Source organism: Bos indicus, chromosome 7 (genome assembly GCF_029378745.1).
Source record: "Bos indicus isolate NIAB-ARS_2022 breed Sahiwal x Tharparkar chromosome 7, NIAB-ARS_B.indTharparkar_mat_pri_1.0, whole genome shotgun sequence".
Taxonomy (NCBI): domain Eukaryota; kingdom Metazoa; phylum Chordata; class Mammalia; order Artiodactyla; family Bovidae; genus Bos; species Bos indicus.
The window spans coordinates 57,110,580-57,132,452 of NC_091766.1; the positions used below are offsets into that span (position 1 = coordinate 57,110,580).

The following is a 21,873-nucleotide window of genomic DNA, read 5'->3' on the forward strand; positions in this document are numbered from 1 at the left end:
CGCGGCCCCTTTAAGAGCCACAGCACCTTCTCTAAGATACCATCTTGCACCAGGAGTTCACGTAAGCTCTCTACCTACCTTGCTAAATCCCTCCTCATTTACTGGGTACGACCGGCGGGCGGGCCGAACGAGCCTTTTCATTGGCTTTGCGCGCAGGCCCTCTCTTTCCTATTGGTTCCAGCACTCGCCACTCGACGCTATCTCCCCCCTCTCCTGTGCCGTCGGGCTAGGTTGAGCGAGGGCTCTTGGGTTAGTTCCTGTTAGGCCCCGGCCGGGGGAGTAGATTGAAGTCCTCTAAGATGCCCGGTGGGCTGAGGCACCCGGAGCTGTGAAGAAGGCGTGAGGAGGCGGCGGGGGGCGACTCGCGGCAGGCCCGAACAAGAGCGGCGGCCGAGCCCGCCTTCCCTGCACCATGCTCATAGAGGATGTGGATGCCCTCAAGTCCTGGCTGGCCAAGTTACTGGAGCCGATGTGAGTGAGGCAGGCTGGGCCGGGGCTGGCGAACGTGGGCGTTGGGGGCCCGCGGGGGCGTGGGGGGAGGGGAAGCGGCGTGGGGGAGGGCGGAGCGGAGGGGCAGCGGTCGGGAGGTCCTGGCGACGTCTTCTCTGTAGTACTATCACCATTGTGGGGGGGTGGGGGGAGGAGAGCAAGGGACGTAGAGGCGGTGTGGCTCTGGGAACTGGGCGGGGGGGGGGGGGAGGCGGGGAGGACAGCGAGGGCTTTTGAAATACACATTTTGGGGTGCTCAAAAGGGTAGCGGGAAGTGAGGGAATTTAAAATACTGCTCTTTTAGAACTGAGAGAGTAATCGGGGCTCTTGAGGGATTTTAGAATATCGGGATCTTGAAGGGAGTAGCAGGATATCAAGGGTTTTACAAACAATATTATTCCGGGACTAAACGATCTAGAAGCGGAGTATTGGGGACCTTTTGGAAGCATGAAGGGAGAAAAGGAGAGTAGGGACATTAAGGGCTTTAGAGCGATTACTGATGAGTTCTAAGGGTTCAAGAATATTGAATTAAAATACGGTAGTGGATAGGGATTTGTGGACACTGAAGTGTTTTGGGAATTATTAGGAATTTGATAAGCCTATTAAGGGATGCTATTATTGAGGAGTTGATAGTGCCAAGAGAGCTGATGATTTTTAAATACCATTAGGGGTTGGGAAAAGTAAGGTTTTGTAAGTTTGACTGGGGGTTGAAAGGACTACTCGAGTATCTAATATTATTGGAGGACAGGCTGAAAGGGGTATACCGGCAACACCAAGGGATTTTTAGATGCAGGTATTGGAATAATGAAACGGGTAGTGGAAAGAAAGAGTTTTGTAACTACTGAGGATTGCCGTGTAGGATTATTGGTGAGTGGCTTGTTTCTGATATCTGGAGTAGTATGGTGGAAATATTGTTGGGACCCTTGAAATAAAGGAATAGCGAAGATATGAACTTTCTGTTGGTTTTGTAACCGTTTTAAAGGGATGAGATGGTGAAGTGTTAATTTGGGACACTGGGGTATAGGTAGTCTCTGAAAGGTATCTCAGTGAGGAAAGAGGAAAAGCTGGAGGGAGGGTGGGAGGAGGTGATAACTAACTCTCTTGGGAAAGAAGGCATGGGAAGGGAAGGAATCATTTGCTGCCCCTTTGTCATTTCTACTTAATACTTTTCCTCCTACTGGAGGTGAGGGCTTTCTGGCTGAAAGAAAAGGAGTAGAAGAGATGAGTAGGCTTTGATTCATTAGATCAGATAATTTTAGTGGAAAAATTGAGTTTTTGCAGAGGTGGAAATAAAGGGTAATTCGGGAGGTGTGGTGAAGTTGGTTGTTAGGAGACTGCTACTTCCCTGTTTGTCTCTTTCCTTGTGCTCCTGAGAAATCCTGTTAACTAACTTTTGATGTTTTGCTATTTCTGTTTCTTGGGTTGGGATGGTAACACCTAGGAAGACTCATTTGTAGTCCAGTGTGTCAGCCTTGTGAAGATGGTAGGATGGTAAAGTGAGACAGCATTAAGGGAATTTTGATGTCTGAAGTGGTATTTGCTTTCTGAGGATATGTATATGACTAGAGCACAGGTATGAATGAATGTACACTAAGGGCTTCTGAGTTTTACATTAGTGATGGTCTAAGTAATATGCAAATGACTTCTGGGCACACTTAAAAGTTTTATTGAAGAATATGGGCCTCTTGAGTGTGCATCATACTTTTCTTACATACAGTATCAAGATTGGAGCACAAAGGTGGAAATGGATTGTGATGAAGGTGGGAAATCATGAAGTAGAGTTAGTGAAATTGACCATATATGGAAGAGGCTAAGAATAGAAAAAGGTCTATTAAAATATAGAACAGGAGAACCTTTGTGTTTTTAGTTGGATGGTAGATACTTTTGAAAGTATTAAATGTTGGTAGTACTTTTGAAAGTATTAAATGTGTATTTTATGTCTTCAGAAGAAGGTGACAAGTTTTAATATTATAGTTAATTATTTTTTTAAAGCTCCCTAAAATGTTTTGGTCTGGGTAATATTTTTTGATTTTTTTCTTATTGTCAGAATTTAGTTTGGGTGGGAACTTAAGTCTCCCTAGGGTGCTTTCACCAGTTTTTTTGGACTATTTATATTGATTTTATTCATATATATTCTGTAATTTTTATGGGTAAAAGTTATCTTTCAAAATGATTAGTTTCCCCACTTGTTTTGAGTTATATCTTCAACATAAAGGTCACATCATGTCTCTTTTAAATATTATTTTTGTTACTTTTTTAGTGTTAAGAAAGATCTAAAATCACTGCTTAGACTTAATAATATAGATGATCTTCCTAGAACTACAAAATTACAAAATAAATACTTATTTTTAACTCCTATAGGTAATGGATTTGGGTGAAAGTGTTCATAATAAGCAGTAAAGACAAGTGGAAATGTCACATATATTCTCATTCTTAGTATGTTGTCATGGGAGAGTATTTTTTGTTTAGACATCCTAAAATGTAAGAAATGATATGCTGAAGTGGGTTGTATTTGTAAGTTTACTTTTTGCATATTCCAGATTCAAGAAAATTTTCATGGGAGATTGGCATGTTGCTACAACACAGCATTTCAGAGCAGTTGTCATGCTTTCATATAATGTAGTTGCAGTGGATATGTTTTAATCAGACTGTAGCTATGTACATGATTTCCTGTTGCACTTTCTTATTTAGCTTAATTTAAAATTTTCTAAATTTAGGGAATTCCCTGGTGGTCCAGTGGTTAGGACTCTGTGCTTTCACTGTCGTGGACCTGGGTCAATCTCCATTCTGGGAGCTAAGATCCTGCAAGCCACATGGATGCCCCCCCCCCCCCCCAAAAAAAGTAACTGAATTATAAAAGGTTTTGATTTTTAGGGATTTTTAAGTGTGGTCCACCTTGTCATTAGTGAAATGAAGTCAGGTAACAAAATATTATGAAACCAGTCTAGTTTGTATGTGTTTGTGCCCCATAGACAAATTAGAAATCTCATACTGTTAGAGCTTATCTGTTTCCACTCCTTTTGTAGATGTGGGGCATATCTGTTACCTTATTAGAGGAGGGACAGGGGGAGGGAGACTAGAAGAAAGCACTCCTGAACTAGCTGTGGGCCACCTAGTACCATTTTCATTGGCAGTGCAGTAAAAGGGAGAGAAACCATCTTAGTCCAGGAGTTTATCTCTCTTCCTACTGCTGCATGAACAGACTGAACACAGATCTTGTTTGGGGTCCTCATCTTCCTTCTGTTTCAAAATCTTCTAGATATCCTAGTTATAGAGACTATGTAGGGATTATACATGAGTAGGACATGTCATGATTTCTTTTTATTACAAATAACTGCTCACTTGAACTATCTGGACTCCTTAAAGATAAGGTTCTAAGTAAATTTAGAGGATAAATCAGCCAGTGGAGAAATTTCTACAAGTTTAGAAAACATTCAAGCAAGCATTTTAAAATAACAAACATGCATTTCTACCAAAAATGTTGTCTTTAATGAGGAATGTTTTAAGTTATTTTTATTTTATATATATTGAATATATATAAGTACATCTAATTCACTGCTGCTTATTAGGTTTATTGTAAAAATTTGTCGTGTGATAATAATTTTGTAATGTATAAAAATACCAAATCACAGCGTTGTACACCAGCAGCTAACATAAGTGTTTTAAGTCAATTTTACTTCAAAAACAAACAAACAAACTCATAGAAAAAGAGATCAGATTTGTGATTACCAGAGGTGGGGTTGTCTTTACCAGAGGAGGAGAGTTGGATGAAGATAGTAAGTAGGTACAAACTTCCAGGTACAAGATATATAGTACTAAGAATGTGAAGCATGATTAATATAATTAACACTGCTGTGTGTTACATATGAAAGTTGAGATAAAATCCTGACTTCTCATGACAAGGAAAAAATGTGTTTTTTGTTTTTGTTTTGTATCTATGTAAAATGAATGTTCACTAAATTTATCATGGTAACATTTCATATATGTAAGTAAAATCATTAATGCTGTACAATTCAGACATACATAGTTCAATTATATCTCAAACTGAAAGAAAAAAAAAAGCTATGAATAACCAAAAAAACTTGCCTTGATACATGTTTTGAAGAGAGTGATAGGGTTTGTAATACTTTCTGAACAGTTGCATTCATCCATTTATCTGTCATCTTTCGGTAGAGCATCATTGTGCGATGCAGGGCATTTAGTTTCTAGATCTATATTTGAGTCACTGACTTTGGAGAGTTTTCTTACCTTTCTGTGTTAAACAATTAATTATATTAACCTTTTACCTATCTTGCAATAATGCAGACTATAAAAAGTATTTTATGTACCAGAATCATTAAATATAAATGAATTTTATGGTTTTTGAAATGTGAAAATATATTAAACTCTTTTTGCAAAAATACTTATTAATACTAGTGGTAAGTCCTTCTGCTGCTTACAGAATAATCAGTCTAGTGCATGACAGATTCTCATTGCAGGCCCTAGACAAGAATTGGTAGAGAAACCCATCAACCTGATGTGCAGTTTCTGTGAGTTTGGGTCATATCAAGGTCTTTGTTAAAAAAAAAAAAAAAGCTGTAAAACATTGACTTTATGTCATTTCTGAGTATGATGGAAAAGACACAATAATGTTCATTGGGATGATTCTATTGACCCAGTGGTCAGGGGGTGTGTATTTGGGTTGAACTCTAAAGTTTACATGCTGTTTGTACATTTGCAATCCATACCAAATTAATTTTGACTAGAAATCTCTGCAGTTGCTCAAATGGGAAGAAGAATCACCATGTAGCAGCTTGTTAGATCTCACATCTTGATAAATGAACTGCAAGGATAAAATGAGTATTTTGTAGGTATGTTCTTAAGACTGAAAAGTACTGATAATTTTCTAAAGCATATGTAGTAGATTCAAAGAATTGATGTCCCTCTAAAGTTCTGTGGGACGTGTTTAAGAAGACCACTCACTATTTCATAGAAGACTTACTCTGGCACAAACACTTCTTGGCAAGTTTTAGTATACTAAGTTAGGAACGTATTTGTTCTTATGTTCTTTGGTGTGACTCCTAAATATTTCTGACTTCATTCTCCCTGGCCCATTTGCTGTAGGCTAGGAGCCATATATTGCCTTCATAGCCTTGTTTCCTACCAATGTCTTGTTCATCCTCTCACAGTGTTGTTACTTCATTATTAATCTCTTTGTTTAGCCATTTGATATTTTGTACTATAATTATTATTTTTTCATTTCCTTGTGACTGAGGGGCAAGGTCTGTCATGTTCAAAGTAATTCCATTACCCAGCAAGAAGGTTGGCATTTCCTTAACATTTAGTAAATGTCTAATTAATGTCCTCATGTGTATTTAGGTTGGTCACAATTAGAAAAGTATGATTTTTTTTTTTAAAGTAGTCTCATTTTCTGAGTGTGCTTAGCTGGTGGCTACTGTGCCAGGGTATCGCAATGGTGTCTGCAACTGAGTAACATCTATTTTTCCCCTCCAGATAAATCTAGGGGTATTTTCTTCCACATCATCTTCATTCATGAAAGCCCCTAAGTAATGATGGGGAATGTGAAAGCTTTCATTTGAAAAGACGTGGAAGTACCAATATTTTTGTTTCCTACACAATAGTAGTAGTGCAGTAGCCAGCAGCTAGGCACATTGAGAAAATCAGATTACTAAAAGTATCTGCAAGGCTGAGTTGATAGCTCAGTGGATGTGTTAATACCCGCAATCGTGATTTCATTAAGAAGAAAAAAGACAGATTTGAGATTTTTACAGATAAGACATTCCTGGGCAATATTTCTATTAACTTCTCGTGATAAAAATTCATTCTAAGCAATTTTTATTCTTTTAAATAAAAATAGATAATAGAAACATGTTTGTAGAACAGTATGCAAGATGTGAATTTTAAAGAATCCTCATTTGTAACTTCCATTAAACTTTAGGAAACTTCTTATGGTTCTTTATTTTAACTGAAAGGTGATTACCGATGAGGCTTAGAATACATTAATTTGTTGTGCAGATAAACATTAGAAAAAATGTATATGCTGTGATAGATTTTACTTGCATGGAATTGACACTGAGTTTTAGTTCCACAGGTAAGCTGTCTCCCTGGTTTTGAATGGATCACTTGATTTGTCTTTACATATTTACAAATTTAGGCATCTGTAAAATGAATAATAATTGATCATGGTATTAAGGGGTTTCCCAGGTGGGGCTAGTGGTAAAGAACCCACCTGCCAGTGCAAGAGACATAAGAGATGCGGGTTTGATACCTGGGTTGGGAAGATCCCCTGGAGGAAAGCATGGCAACTCACTCCAGTATTCTTGTGTGGAGCATCCCATGGACACAGGAGCCTGGTGGGCTTCAGTTCATAAGATTGCAAAGAAACACAACTGAAGTGACTTAGCACATGCACACACATGCTATTAAGACCTTTTAAAGACTATAGAATAGTACTTTTTGGTGGATATTATTACCTTTCCTAATCTCTTTGTTATAATGGAAGCCCCTTTTTGTCTAGAAACATGTGTTTAACATGGCCATGGCCCCATAATTTTAAAACCTCTTTCCAAGATATACTTTGTCCCTATAGTTAGGCAGAAATGAATTTCCATAGCTTTGGTTATAAATGAGAGCTAAAAGGGATTTTTAAAAAAAATTAATTATTTTGGCTGCACTGGGTTTTAACTGCAGCATATGGGATCTTTGATCTTTCATTGCAGCATGTGAACTCTTAGCTGCAGCATGTGGGATCTAGTTCGCTGAGCAGGGATTGAAACCCAGATCCCCTGCATTAGGAGAGTGGAGTCTTAGCCACTGGACAACCGCGCAAGTCCCAAGAGCGAAATGATTTTAATACTCTTTGGGTACTGTTTTTGTGTAAGAGAAGTAGGAAGTGGCCCTGCATTTGTCTTGTAACCTATCAAGGGTCTTAGTCATGCTCATATTTTTGTGACATACTTCTGAAAGTCTCTTTGGTCTACTATTAGTATTGGTATCATGTCCGTGTCAGTGAAAGTCTCTGAGTCATGTCCGACTCTGCAACCCCATGGACTATACAGTCCATGGAATTCTCCAGGCCAGAATACTGGAGTGGGTAGCCTTTTCCTTGTCCAGGAAAGTTGGTACCATACTAATATTATAGTATGGCTACTACCATAGCTACTATTACAGTATACCTACTATAGTAGCTATACTATAATCGTACCTATAATAGTAGCCATACTATAATAGTAGCTATAGCTATACTATAATAGTAGCTATACTATAATAGTAGCTATAATATTATAGCAGTTAAAATAGTAGCTACTATAATAGTAGCTATAATAGTAGCTACTATTATAGTAGCTATTATAGCTACTATTGGTATCATAGCTACTATAATATTTTAATTGTCAGATTTAAAAGAGTATGGTAAGTGGTGATGAAAGAATAAATAAGAGCAATCATAAAGGTACAAAAAAAATCACAGCAACAAACTTCCCAATGTATTTGTTTCACCATTCAATTGATGTGAATCATTATTTCAGACTGGTGATTTCCTTCATTCTTAGTGCACTTTATGGATACATAGTCAGTTCAGTTCAGTAGCTCAGTTGTGTTCGACTCTTTGCGACCCCATGAATCGCAGCACGCCATGCCTCCCTGTCCATCACCAACTCCCAGAGTTCACTCAGATTCACATCCATCGAGTCAGTGATGCCATCCAGCCGTCTCATCCTCAGTCATCCGCTTTTCCTCCTGCCCCCAATCCCTCCCAGCATCAGAGTCTTTTCCAGTGAGTCAACTCTTCGCATGAGGTGGCCAAAGTACTAGAGTTTCAGCTTTAGCATCATTCCTTCCCAAGAAATCCCAGGGCTGATCTCCTTCAGAATGGACTGGTTGGATCTCCTTGCAGTCCAAGGGACTCTCAAGAGTCTTCTCCAACACCACAGTTCAAAAGCATCAGTTCTTTGGCGCTCAGCCTTCTTCACAGTCCAACTCTCACATCCATTCATGACCACAGGAAAAACCATAGCCTTGACTAGACGGATGGCCCTTTGTTGGCAAAGTAATGTCTCTGCTTTTGAATATGCTATCTAGGTTGGTCATAACTTTCCTTCCAAGGAGTAAGCATCTTTTAATTTCATGGCTGCAGTCACCATCTGCAATGATTTTGGAGCCCCCCAAAAATAAAGTCTGACACTGTTTCTGCTGTTTTCCCCTCTATTTCCCATGAAATGATGGGACCAGATGCCATGATCTTCGTTTTCTGAATGTTGAGCTTTAAGCCAACTTTTTCACTCTCCACTTTCACTTTCATCAAGAGGCTTTTGAGTTCCTCTTCACTTTCTGCCGTAAGGGTGGTGTTATCTGCATATTTGCGGTTATTGATATTTCTCCCAGCAATCTTGATTCCAGCTTGTGTTTCTTCCAGTCCAGCGTTTCTCCTGATGTACTTACTCTGCATATAAGTTAAATAAACAGGGTGACAATATACAGCCTTGACGTACTCCTTTTCCTATTTGGAACCAGTTTGTTGTTCCATGTCCAGTTCTAACTGTGGCTTCCTGGCCTGCATACAAATTTCTCAAGAGGCAGGTCAGGTGGTCTGGTATTCCCATCTCTTTCAGAATTTCCCACAGTTTATTGTTATCCACACAGTTAAAGGCTTTGGCATAGTCAATAAAGCAGAAATAGATGTTTTTCTGGAACTCTCTTGCTTTTTCCATGATCCAGCGGATGTTGGCAATTTGATCTCTGGTTCCTCTGCCTTTTCTAAAACCAGCTTGAACATTAGGAAGTTCACGGTTCACATATTGCTGAAGCCTGGCTTGGAGAATTTTGAGCATTACTTTACTAGCGTGTGAGATGAGTGCAATTGTGCGGTAGTTTGAGCATTCTTTGGCATTGCCTTTCTTTGGGATTGGAATGAAAACTGACCTTTTCCAGTCCTGTGGCCACTGCTGAGTTTTCCAAATTTGCTGGCATATTGAGTGCAGCACTTTCACAGCATCACCTTTCAGGATTTGGAATAGCTCAACTGGAATTCCATCACCTCCACTAGCTTTGTTCATAGTGATGCTTTCTAAGGCCCACTTGACTTCACATTCCAGGATGTCTGGCTCTAGATGAGTGATCACACCATCGTGATTATCTGGGTCGTGAAGATCTTTTTTGTACAGTTCTGTGTATTCTTGCCACCTCTTCTTAATATCTTCTGCTTCTGTTAGGTCCATACCATTTCTGTCCTTTATCGAGGCCATCTTTGCATGAAATGTTCCCTTGGTATCTCTAATTTTCTTGAAGAGATCTCTAGTCTTTCCCATTCTGTTGTTTTCCTCTATTTCTTTGCATTGATCACTGAGGAAGGCTTTCTTATCTCTTCTTGCTATTCTTTGGAACTCTGCATTCAGATGCTTATATCTTTCCTTTACTCCTTTGCTTTTCACTTCTCATCTTTTCACAGCTATTTGTAAGGCCTCCCCAGACAGCCATTTTGCTTTTTTGCATTTCTTTTCCATGGGGATGGTCTTGATCCCTGTCTCCTGTACAATGTCACGAACCTCATTCCATAGTTCATCAGGCACTCTATCTATCAGATCTAAGCCCTTAAATCTATTTCTCACTTCCACTGTATAATCATAAGGGATTTGATTTAGGTCATACCTGAATGGTCTAGTGGTTTTCCCTACTTTCTTCAATTTCAGTCTGAATTTGGCAATAAGTAGTTCATGATGTGAGCCACAGTCAGCTCCTGGTCTTGTTTTTGTTGACTGTATAGAACTTCTCCATCTTTGGCTACAAAGAATATAATCAGTCTGATTTCGGTGTTGACCATCTGGTGATATCCATGTGTAGAGTCTTCTCTTGTGTTGTTGGAAGAGGGTGTTTGCTATGACCAGTGCATTTTCTTGGCAAAACTCTATTACTCTTGCCCTGCTTCATTCCGTATTCCAAGGCCAAATTTGCCTGTTACTCTGGGTGTTTCTTGACTTCCTACTTTGGCATTCCAGTCCCCTATAGTGAAAAGGACATCTTTTTTGGGTGTTAGTTCTAAAAGGTCTTGTAGGTCTTCATAGAACCGTTCAACTTCAGCTTCTTCAGTGTTACTGGTTGGGGCATAGACTTGGATTACTGTGATATTGAATGGTTTGCCTTGGAAATGAACAGAGATCATTCTGTCGTTTTTGAGATTGCATAGGAGCTGTTAAATTTAAATGGTCCCATTCCTTTGGCTGTAAACGTGCTTTTTGTATTTGGTGCAGAATTCTAACTATCATTTATTAACAATCACTGGTTCACTCACATTAAACAAATATTTAGAATCTATAATCTTTTCTTGGTGTCTACTCTTACCTTCTTGTAACTATTCATCTTGAGTTTTATCAGTGTTACATCAAAATGTATTTCATCAGAAACAACCTAATTCTGCATTTGTTTTTTAGAGTCTGAATACTAACCATATGTAGAAGATACCTGGATTTGTTTAACTCACCTCATTTTCCAGTAATCTGAGTTTTGCCTGTTTCTCACTGGAAACCTCATATTCTTACCCAGTGTTATACCTGTTAGGTCGTGAGACTCCTCGAAGGTTCCCATAAGATCAGGGAAAATAACATTGCTTCTTTTCTGTTATTCTTAGTTATTTAAATAAAAAAATCCTTTCTCTCTGTGTTTAGAATATAATTGGAGATGCTATATGTCCATTTTAGAATTTAGCAGTTGGATTTATTAAGGTAATCTGTTCATAATTCTCCAAAATACAATCGTTTTATTTAAGGATTCCAGTTTTCTTTTAATTAATACATAACTCATCATCTGTGTACTTAGACTCCTAGTGCACTCTGACATTTGCCCATCATTTTTTTTAATTAGTTTTGAGTTTTGTAAAATTGGTAGAATTGAAATTTGCTCTCAGAATTTGGTGCATAAATGTTTTAAAAGTATACACTAGAAAGGAAGTAAGGGTGTTGGTGTTGTTTTTTACTTACTAATTTCATACATTATTGGAAATGTGATTGATACCTTGAGCTGAAACTTTTTTAACTTTCTGATTTATAGTAGAGGCCCAAGGATCATAGAATAAGATTAGTATTTTATAGGGATATAATCATTTTGCTTGCATAATGATTTTACCTCCTGTCATTCTGAGTTTTTTCATTTTATCTTCACAACAGTGCTGTGAAGCCACAAAGGATATATGATACTTAAATGTACATTTATGGGGAAAATAGAATATAAATATATAAGCGTGTGTATGTATATTTTTTATAAGAAGAAAACTTGCTATTACTTGTAATATATATAAAATGTTAAGTCTGGCGGATTGCTGTACATTAGGAGTTGGCAACTCAAGGATCTTGTGCTGCCCTGGCATAAGAGATAACTTAGAATGTCAAAGTCAGGTTACTACTGACTAGAAAAAAAAGTGATGTAAATAAAGGTTATCTCTGCTGCGCTTTCACCACTTCTCTTATCCTTCCTGTTCTAACGCCCCAATCTTTTCTTTCTTCCTAATAGCTGCTGAAGTGTTTGCCAGTAAAATTTAAGGTGACATGCTTTTTGTGTTCTTACTTTTTGTCTTAAAATGATCCTTAAGATACTCACTGAGAAGATTAGAGGTAGCAATGGCCATTTTTAGATGTTGGTGCTTGGCATTACAGAGAATGGAAAAGCTGTCCCATCACTTCCCCTGCTTCTTCATTGATCACTCAGAACAGAGAGTTCCTGAGCAGATCTACAGCGCTTCTACAGCCTGGGAGTCAAGCTGCACCTTAAGAGTCCATTGCCATCCTTTCCCTATTACCACTGAGAGCAAATAAATGTAGATTCAGTCCTAAGTTCTGAGTATAATTGGAACATTAAAAATAGGAGGCACATTATTTTATAAAAATAAGCAGGAAAAGAAAAACTTAACTGTATCATATTTATAAGTATGTTCTTTGTTAACGATAGTTGCCTGTGTTTGCAGTCATTTTTTAAAATAAAGTTTTTTATTGAAGCCTTCCAAAATAGGGGTGGTTTCGTTAATGACATCAGTATTTGAAAAAAATGTTTAAAAATACTTGTTTTCTCTTTGTCTAACTAGATGTGATGCTGACCCTTCAGCCTTAGCCAACTATGTTGTAGCACTGGTCAAGAAGGACAAACCTGAGAAAGAATTGAAAGCCTTTTGTGCTGATCAACTTGACGTATTTTTACAAAAAGGTAATTATTATAGGCCTTCAACCAAGTATTTGAATAGAGATTTTAAATTTAAAACTTCCTGATAAAATCTTAAAGCTTGAAAGGAAATAAACTGGTCAGAGTTCTTTAAATACTTGAATATACCTATTCATGCGTAATTATTTATTGTGTATTCGGCAAAACTTTTTTCCCTTTCCTACTCTGCTCCTCTCCGATATTGAGGCGGTTGTAATTCAAGTACTTTTTAAGTGAATGAATCCTTGGAGCTTGTGGTAGAGCCTAGTTAATGGTTAAAGAGTAACAATTTTAAAGACTCTTATTCTTACTGTTTATTAAGACAACGAAGGTAACTTTTTCTCCTTCTTGACTGGGGCTTCTTGATATGCAAGAAGAAATGGGCATGCTCCTCTTCTCTGTGTGTCTTTAACTTCTCATCTTCTTAGCAAAATCTTGTTCCTAGTCTGCGGAGCTTCCTGGGGGCCTCCCTGCTGCTTGTCTGACCTCATCTCCTACCACTCCCTGTCATTTGTTCCATTCTAGCCACATGGACCACCTTGCTGTTTTGTTCAGCATGGCAAACATGTTCCCAAATGAGGGCTTTTGAACACTGTTTTACCCTTGCTTGAAACACGATTTCTCATGGTTTCTGGCCTCTTCTCAAATGTCATCTTCTCAGGGTGGTTTCTCTCTCCTCTTCCCATTTTTGCTTTATTATTTTTTCATGGCATTTGTTACTCCCTGTCATGTTATATGTTAATCTGCTTGTTTATCTGTGTGTGTCTCTCTCCACCTCCCGTTTGTCTTTTCCTTTGTTAAAATTGGAGACTCGAAACCTACAGACTTGACATATAGAAGATACTCAATAAATACTGTTGAATGGACAAACAGGAATGTGGATATTTTATATTTAGTAATGAGAAAGGATCCTTTAGCTCAAGTATCTTCTGAAAAAGAAAAGATAGTCATATGACTTCTCAGTCTGAAACTAAGGATTACATATTTTTTGTCCATTTTTAAGGCTTTTTATACAAAATTAATATAGGATTCTTTCAGTACAGATGAGTATTTTCTAAATGTATTAATTAATATTGCTTAGTTTTAACTAAAGATAGTAATGATGTGTGTATCTTTTAAATTACAAAAGTAATACATGTTTTAAAAAGTGCTTTAGAAATACAGATGCATGTGAAAACAGTCTTCTGATCATAAAGTCTTTCAAATGGTCTGATTAATTTGTCTTAAAGTTATGTGTAAGAAGAGCTTACCATTTTATAATCATGGAAATGCTTACTGCACAAATTAATAACCTAAAAAGTTTATGAAAAGATGCTTTTCTGAAGAAAAAATTTGACATTTTAGAAATAGTTATTTGTATAAAACGTGTAACAGTTGTGGTGTAAGCAGAATCTGTATTATACTTTTAATATCCTCTTTAGTTCTTCCTGAGGGGTAGGACCCTTGGAAGTGACTTAAATTTGGTTTAAATAACATAATATAAATATCTTGACATTTAATTTTTAATAACTTCCTCTGGTTCTCTCCATTAAAGAGTCTGAAAAAGTTACAAAATAGAGCAGCCTTTTTCATGTTTTACTTAAAACACAAAATATTTTCATACCATTCTCATGTCAAAATTTATTTTTCAACTAATTTAAAAATAAATATTTGAGTATGCAATTTAGTTAATCTAACAATATAAAGGTATATCATGAAAGTCTCTCTCACCTCATCTGATCCCTTCCCACCCCTAGTACATTACCTTGTCATTTTTGTGTCCTTTCAGAGTTCTCTTTAATGCAAATATATATGAATACAATATTTAATTTTATATCTTGGAGCGTTGATATTATCAGTACTTATTCTTTTTATAGCCTCTGTGTGTTATTGTTTGATTGTCATATGATTTAGTCTCTTATTCATGGAAATTTGGGTTGTAGCCTATCTTTTACATACTCAAACAGGCAATCTTGCATATAAATCATTTTGTACATGTGCAAGTATCTTTAAAGGGTTTTAAACCCCAGAAATGGTTTCTCCCCCATAAGGGTTAAACTCATTTTTAGTTCCACCAGCTTTGAATGAGATGTCCCACTTTCCTCAATTTTGCCAATAGAGTGTGTTGTCAAACGTTTGGTTACCTACTAGTCATTCCTCATTTCCCTTTGTGTAACACTTACATATTATATTTTCTCCTTAGAAACTTCAGGTTTTGTGGATAAGCTATTTGAAAGTCTCTATACTAAGAACTACCTTCCTCCTTTGGAACCAGTTAAGCCTGAGCCAAAACCACCAGTCCAAGAAAAAGAAGAAATTAAAGAAGAGGTAATGTAAAGTTTTCTTTTGCTTGCAGGGACTTCTTAGCTCTTATTACCAGTATCATCCTCAGTTGGTAGTTGACCTCTGTAAAAGTTATTCTCTTTTAATTGGACATAGAGAACGGACTGATGGGTTGCACGGGGGGAGAGGACTGGGAAAGGGGTGGAGTGGGAGTTTGAGATTAGCAGATGTAAACTTTTATATACAGAATGGATAAGCAACATAGTCCTACTGTACAGCACAGGGCACTATTTTCAATATCCTGTGATAATAAACCATAATGGAAAAGAATATAAAGTGTGTGTGTGTGTGTGTGTGTGTATATATATATATGTAACTGAATCACTTTGCTGTACAGCAGTAATTAGCACAACATTGTAAATCAAGTACACATCAGTTAAAAAAAAAGAATGGGCTCCCAGTATGTTTTTTCAGGTAATGGAAATACAAAGAAACTTTTCTTCTATATTGGATAATGTATAATTTTTGGTTTAAGTTATAGGTTAGGGAATTCTGGCGGTCCTTGTTAGTATAGTGGTGAGTATCCCCACCTGTCATGGGGGCCCAGGGTTTATTTCCCTAATGGGAAGGCAACATGCCCTTGGGCTTCCCTGATGGCTCAGATAGTAAAGAATCTGCCTGCAATGTAGGAGACCCAGGTTTGATCCCTGGGTTGGGAAGATTCCCTGGAGAAGAGAATGGCAACCCACTCCAATATGCTTACCTGGAGAATTCCATGGATAGAGGAGCCTGGTGTGTTAAAGTCCATGGGGTCGCAAAGAGTCGGTCAGGACCGAGTGACTAATGCTTTCACTTTAGGGCTTCTCCGATGGCTCAGTGGGTAAAAAACCTGCCTACAATGCAGGAAACATGGAAGAAGATGCAGGTTCGATCCCTGGGTCGGGAAGAATCCCCTGGAGAAGGAAATTGCACCCCACTCCAGTATTCTTGCCTGGAAAGTCCCATGGATAGAGGAGCCTCGTGGGCTCCAGACCAGGCTACAGTCCATGGGGTCGCAAAGAGTCGGACATGACTGAGCAGCTAAGCATGCAGCACTTAGGACTCCGTGCTTTCATTGCTGAGGGCATTGGTTTAATCCCTGGTCAGGGAAATTTTTTTTAAAAAGGTATAGGTTACATCTTTGTATAATAAGTTAAAATTTTTGCAGCATGTGTCCTTTTTTAGAGTCACTGAAGGTCAGTGGATTGAAAGTGTCTGTTTGAAAGATAGCTCCTTTGAGTGAGGAAAATTACATTATCTTGAGTTTTGAAAGAACAGTTAAAGAAAAAAAACCAAATTGTTACACTATTTCATTTTGTATCTTTGCAGTGAATCCTAATTTTGAAAATTGTGGAAAATGGATTTCAGCTTCTATGTATACTACCCCAAATGTCTGGCATTTTTTCCATTTTCTTAGCTTTTATACATAACTTAATTGTTATTACTGACAAATAATAGCTTGTAGAATAGTGTGTAAATATAATAGTTTAAAGTAATTGTTAGATAACATTGAAAGGAGGAAGTTGTCTTTTTTGTACCTTCAGCCACTTGCCATCCTCATAAATATTTAGTAGGTATCTCTAAAAGGTTATATTTTTAAAGCCTCCAAATATTCTTGTATATAAAAGTAACAATAACTCCTTAATATCAGATACCCAGTGTTTAAATTGCTTATTGTTCGTAAATGTCCATTTTTTTCCCCATTTGTTTGAGTCAAGATCTAAATAATCAAGTTGGCTGAAGTGTCATTTTTTTTTTTAATTCCTTCTTACATATTCCCTCTCACTTCCTTCATGCCAAGGTTACTGCTACTCTTATTTCTAATACAGTATGAAGAAGTGAAGTTGCTCAGGCGTGTCCAACTCATTGCGACCCCATGGACCGTAGCCCACCAGGCTCCTTGGTCCATGGGATTTTCCGGGCATGAATACTGGAGTGGGTTGCCATTTCCTTCTCTAGGGGATCTTCCCGACTTAGGGATCGAACCCAGGTCTCCTGCATTGTAGGCAGACACTTCACTGTCTGAACTACCAGGGATACAGTGTATTCTTGTTTTTTTCAGTTTATGTAATAAGAATCATACAGACTTTTTTTAAAATCTGTACAAATCAAGCATTTTATTTATATAGCAAGAAAGCACTCATTTGTTCTCAACTTAAATATACTTGAGATTAAAAATCATGTTTGACAATGTACTGCAGGATGCTGAATAAGACTTCACCCATATTGCTTTGGATTTCTTTGTATATTTTCCATACCCATAGGAATAATTAATTTAACTTCCTTAACCTACTGGATGCTCCCTGGATGTAAAAGTCTTACACTCTTTTGTCTAGCTTCCTTAGCTTATTTTTACATGAGATTCATTCGTATTGTGCATGCCCTTTTGACTTTTTTAAACAGCTTATTGATACGTAATTCACCAGCTTTGCAATTCACCTATGTAAAATATACAAATGTGATAATTTTCATTGTATTCAGAATTGTATAACCATCTCCATAGTCCATTTTAGAACATTTTCAGCATCTAAAAAAGAAACGTCATGCTCATTAAGCCATTACTTCCAGGTCTTCCAGTCCCAGTCCCCACCCCAGGCCATATACTAAACTATTTTCAGTCTCATTAAATCTGCTTATTCTGGACATTTCATATAAATAGAAGTACGTGGTATGTAATCTTCTGTGGCTGGCTTCTTCTGCTTAGCATAACACTTAAAAGGTTCCTCCACATTGTAACATGTATCAGGACCTCTTTTATTTTTCATGGCTGAATAATATTCCATTTTATGAATATATCACATTTTCTTTATCCAGTCATCAGTTGATGGATATTTGTATTAATAGGCAAATAGTTAGTACTTTTTATCTATCATAAATAATACTGCTATGAACATTCATGCATAGGTTTTTGTTTGGCTTTATGTTTTTATTATTTTGGGTCCTTTAACTTTTGAAGAATAGGTTTTCCTATTAGAAAAACTAATTAGTAGTTTAGAAAATTACTTCCCTAAAATTAGGAAAATTCAAAGAGGAAATTAATAGATGTCCATTAAAAAAAACTTTAGAGAATATACAAAAGCAAAAAGAAGGATAAAGTTCTCCAAGTTGATATCTTTTAAGTCTCTTTATATCTTTTAACCCCCCGCTTCCTACTTACTTATATAACTCTCTTCTTTTCATCACCCCCTTTTTTCCCTTAAATTTTATTTTGTTGAAGAAACTGAGTCAGTTTCTTCATGACTGAAGAAACTCAGTCATTTGCTGAGCAAGTCATTTTGCTCAGCAAAAAACTGAGTCGTTTGCTCCAGACACTGGAGTTTTTTACTCTGGATTTTGCTGATTGCATCCTCTGTATTTCCTGTGAATTGGTAGAGAAAATGATTTTTAAATATAGTTTAATAATTGTAGAATGTTTTTGTCAGCAACATATGGTTGTCATATTGTGGCTGCCATTTTATGTTGCCTGGATTTTACTAAATTGTTATCTTCTGTTCCATTCACTCATTTCCTGATTTGTGCATTTTTAAATGAGCCTCTCATTAGATGGGCATTTGTTTAGCTCTTCCAAATGTCTTCATTTGTCTTAATTTCCCTCTAGTAAAGGCCATATATTTATTTTTTTACTTATTTATTTTTGGCTGTGCTGGGTCTCCGTTGATCATGTAAGCTTTGTGTAGTTGCAGGGGCTACTCTCTAGTTGTGGTATGTGGGTGTCTCATTGAGATGGCTTTTCTTGTTGTGGAACACAGGCTCTAGGTACCTGGGCTCAGTGGTTGTGGTGCATGGGCTTAGTTGCCTGAGGCATGTGGGATCTTCCCAGACTAGAGACTGAACCCGCGTCCCCTGCATTGGCGGTGGATTCTTTACTACTGGACCACCAGGGACGTCCCATGTATTTGTTTTGAGATTAACTTGTGTTTAAAAAATTTTAATAGAATCACTAGTTCTGTATTTCTGGTCAATCTTGACTTCAAGTTTTAAAAGAAGCCTTAACATTTCCAATAATTCTGATACCATTTTTCCATAATTCACACGAAATACTTAGTTTTATAGCAGTGGTTAAATTAACCATTTGTTCCTTAAACTTTGTCTGTGAAATAAATCTAAAGTTCTCCTCAAATGAATTATATTGTGAATATATTTTATAATTAGGAAAACACACAAACCATTTTACTATATGATACTTAGAAGTAGAGATTTGTTATTTTTACTGTTATATTTTAAAGAATGAATTAGTTTTCCTCCTACACTGCTATTAGGGTGAGATTTAAAATTTAACATATTGCTGTTAAAGTAATTTCAACATCTTTTTTTACTTCTTCCTGTTGGCCAACTTTGGGGGATGTGATTTGATTGTAGTATTTAAATATATTTATGCCCTCTCTTGTGGCCAGAAAGATTTATCAGGTGGATGTGTTTTATAGTTTATGGAAGAACTGTTCTTGTTTCTAATGAATATTTTCTTGTAGGTATTTCAGGAGCCAGCAGAGGAAGAACGAGATGGCAGAAAAAAGAAATACCCTAGTCCCCAGAAGACTCGTTCAGAATCTAGTGAACGAAGGTTTGTGTTTATCTTTAATTAGGAAAACATTGATAACTCACTTTCCAGTTACCTTATAAGGACATTAGCAGGATTTTTGACATATGCTCTACTCCTCTCATTGTAAAATGATTAAAGAAGTAATTTTTTTTTCCATTCCCTGTGTTTTTTGTCTTTGTCATACTTTCTCTTCCTTTTATAAACAATAATCATTATGTGCTTTCCCCAGGAGCTCAGAGGTGGGAGCAGTCTCCTTAGAGAATATTAATGAAATGTTCCATTTGGTTAGGGGTGCTCAGTATTAAAATTGTCCATAGCATTTTATATTACAAGTAGTGCAGTTTATATCTTGATTCATCAGCCTACCATCAAAAAATTAGTTTTTGTTTAGGAACTCTTTGTTTTGAACTTTTTGTCTTTTCTAGTTTTAAATATGTTTTTCCTTTTACCCCTCCCCATGCTTTGGATTCACCTCTTTTTTTTATTTCTCCCCACCCAGTATACTTGAAGGGAATGTTTTTTCTTTTTATGTAATGGATTAGAGGAATTACGCAGTGGTTTTACGGCTCTCTGGAAAAGCTTAGAAGTTACGAATTTTGATGAATCACAGAGGATAATTCATATTCCAGATTTGTTTTCTGTCCTGGTTTCTGTAGTGTACCTATGGCTTTCATATCTGTATATTACAGGACACGGGAGAAGAAAAGAGAAGATGGCAAGTGGAGAGACTACGACCGGTACTATGAGCGGAATGAACTGTACCGTGAGAAGTATGACTGGAGAAGAGGCAGGAGTAAGAGCCGGAGTAAGAGCCGAGGCCTGAGTCGAAGTCGGAGTCGAAGCCGGGGGCGCAGCAAAGACCGGGATCCAAATAGGAGTGTTGGTGAGTCCAAGTGGCTTCCCCCTAAAACTCCATAGTTGCTTGTCTTCTTGTATCACAGGGGTGTCAGAATCCCTTTGATGGAAACATTGAAGGCAACAGGAGAAGGAGGCGGCAGAGGATGAAATGGTTAGATAGCATCACTGACTCGATGGATATGAATCTAAGCAAACTCCGGGATATAGTGAAGGACAGGCAAGCCTGGCATGCTGCAGTCAGTCCGTGGGATCGCAAAGAGTCAGACATGACTTAGGGACTGAACACCAACAAGCAACCTTTAATACATCTGAGCAATGTAAAATCTGGAATTGTGTCACAAAAACTTGATTTTTGTTACAAAGTCAGGGCTCTATTCTCAGGGTGGAGTCAAAGGAGTTTGTCTAAAAAGAAGCCATTTGTTCATGTATCATAGGACATGTCTAAATTTAAGTCATTTTGTATAATTGAAACATGTGTCCTTTAATCAGCAAAACTATTACTGGTGGGAGAGGGTTGTCTCTTTCTGTACCCACACCCCCACCCCCTGCCTGAAAATAATTGATTTGCTTTAAGGTTGGCTAGAGTATTTAAAAAGAAAAAAATTGCGGTAGATCAGTTTGAAAGTCAGTTCTTAGCATTCTTACTAAGTCAGTAGAGAAACTGATCTTTCTTCATTATGTATTGATGTTGATATATCAACATTGTTGTTGTAAAAGATGATTTTATACAAGTTACTTGGTCAAGACCCATCACATTGTTGATGTTCCTGGTTTTAGACTATAGTAATAATGAGAGCACTTTAAAATATGGACAGCTCAGTAAATTTACTTCAGTATTCTCATCTTGCCTTTTCTGTGAGAAAATACAGTTTAACAATATAGAAATCTGGTCTTACTTGTTTCTTGTCTTTATTTTGTCTCCAAAGCAGAACATAGAGAAAGATCAAAGTTTAAGAGTGAAAGGAATGACTTGGAGAGCTCCTATGCGCCTGTGTCTGCACCGGCTCCGAACTCTTCTGAGCAGTACTCCTCGGGGGCGCAGTCTATTCCCAGCACTGTGACTGTGATCGCACCTGCGCACCACTCTGAAAACACAACGGAGAGTTGGTCTAATTACTATAATAATCATAGCTCTTCCAATTCTTTTGGTCGAAACCCACCACCAAAGAGGCGATGCAGAGATTATGATGGTAAAACTTCTCTTTTATATTGTACCCCAGAGTACTAGTAAAGTAAATGTTGCTAGTAGTACATACCATTTCATTACAGTCTGGATGTTATTAAAAGGGATGAGTGAGGAGGAGAATCTCTTTGGCATATGCTTCTTTACTTGTTGGATGTAATAGTTTGGCTCTTGTTAACAAAGTGTTCAGATTTGACCCTTTAATTTATGTTTTGTTTTCCTCTTTACTTCCGACACTGTAATTACACTGCAGAATTTGGTAGACACTAGGAATGGTCATTTTTTTGTGTGCTGTTTGACCCTGGGGATTTGTTAAGCATGT

At 37.4% G+C, this 21,873-nt stretch overlaps 1 protein-coding gene across 4 annotated transcripts in view; it reads left to right on the forward strand.

The window, feature by feature from the left end:
* The first annotated feature begins 216 nt into the window (after positions 1-216).
* The window catches only part of RBM27 (RNA binding motif protein 27), a 61,527-nt gene continuing 39,870 nt past the window's right edge, over positions 217-21,873 (forward strand). For 2 of the 4 annotated variants that reach the window (XM_019965173.2, XM_070793749.1), the window contains exons 1-6: positions 218-471; positions 12,557-12,675; positions 14,852-14,976; positions 19,440-19,531; positions 20,200-20,393; positions 21,298-21,558. In XM_019965173.2, the coding sequence (XP_019820732.1) occupies positions 413-471; positions 12,557-12,675; positions 14,852-14,976; positions 19,440-19,531; positions 20,200-20,393; positions 21,298-21,558 (850 nt within the window). In that variant the 5' untranslated portion in view covers positions 218-412. Of the gene's footprint in view, positions 472-12,556; positions 12,676-14,851; positions 14,977-19,439; positions 19,532-20,199; positions 20,394-21,294; positions 21,559-21,873 lie in introns of all 4 variants that reach the window. The other 2 variants (XM_070793748.1, XM_019965172.2) reach the window with 2 other exon arrangements.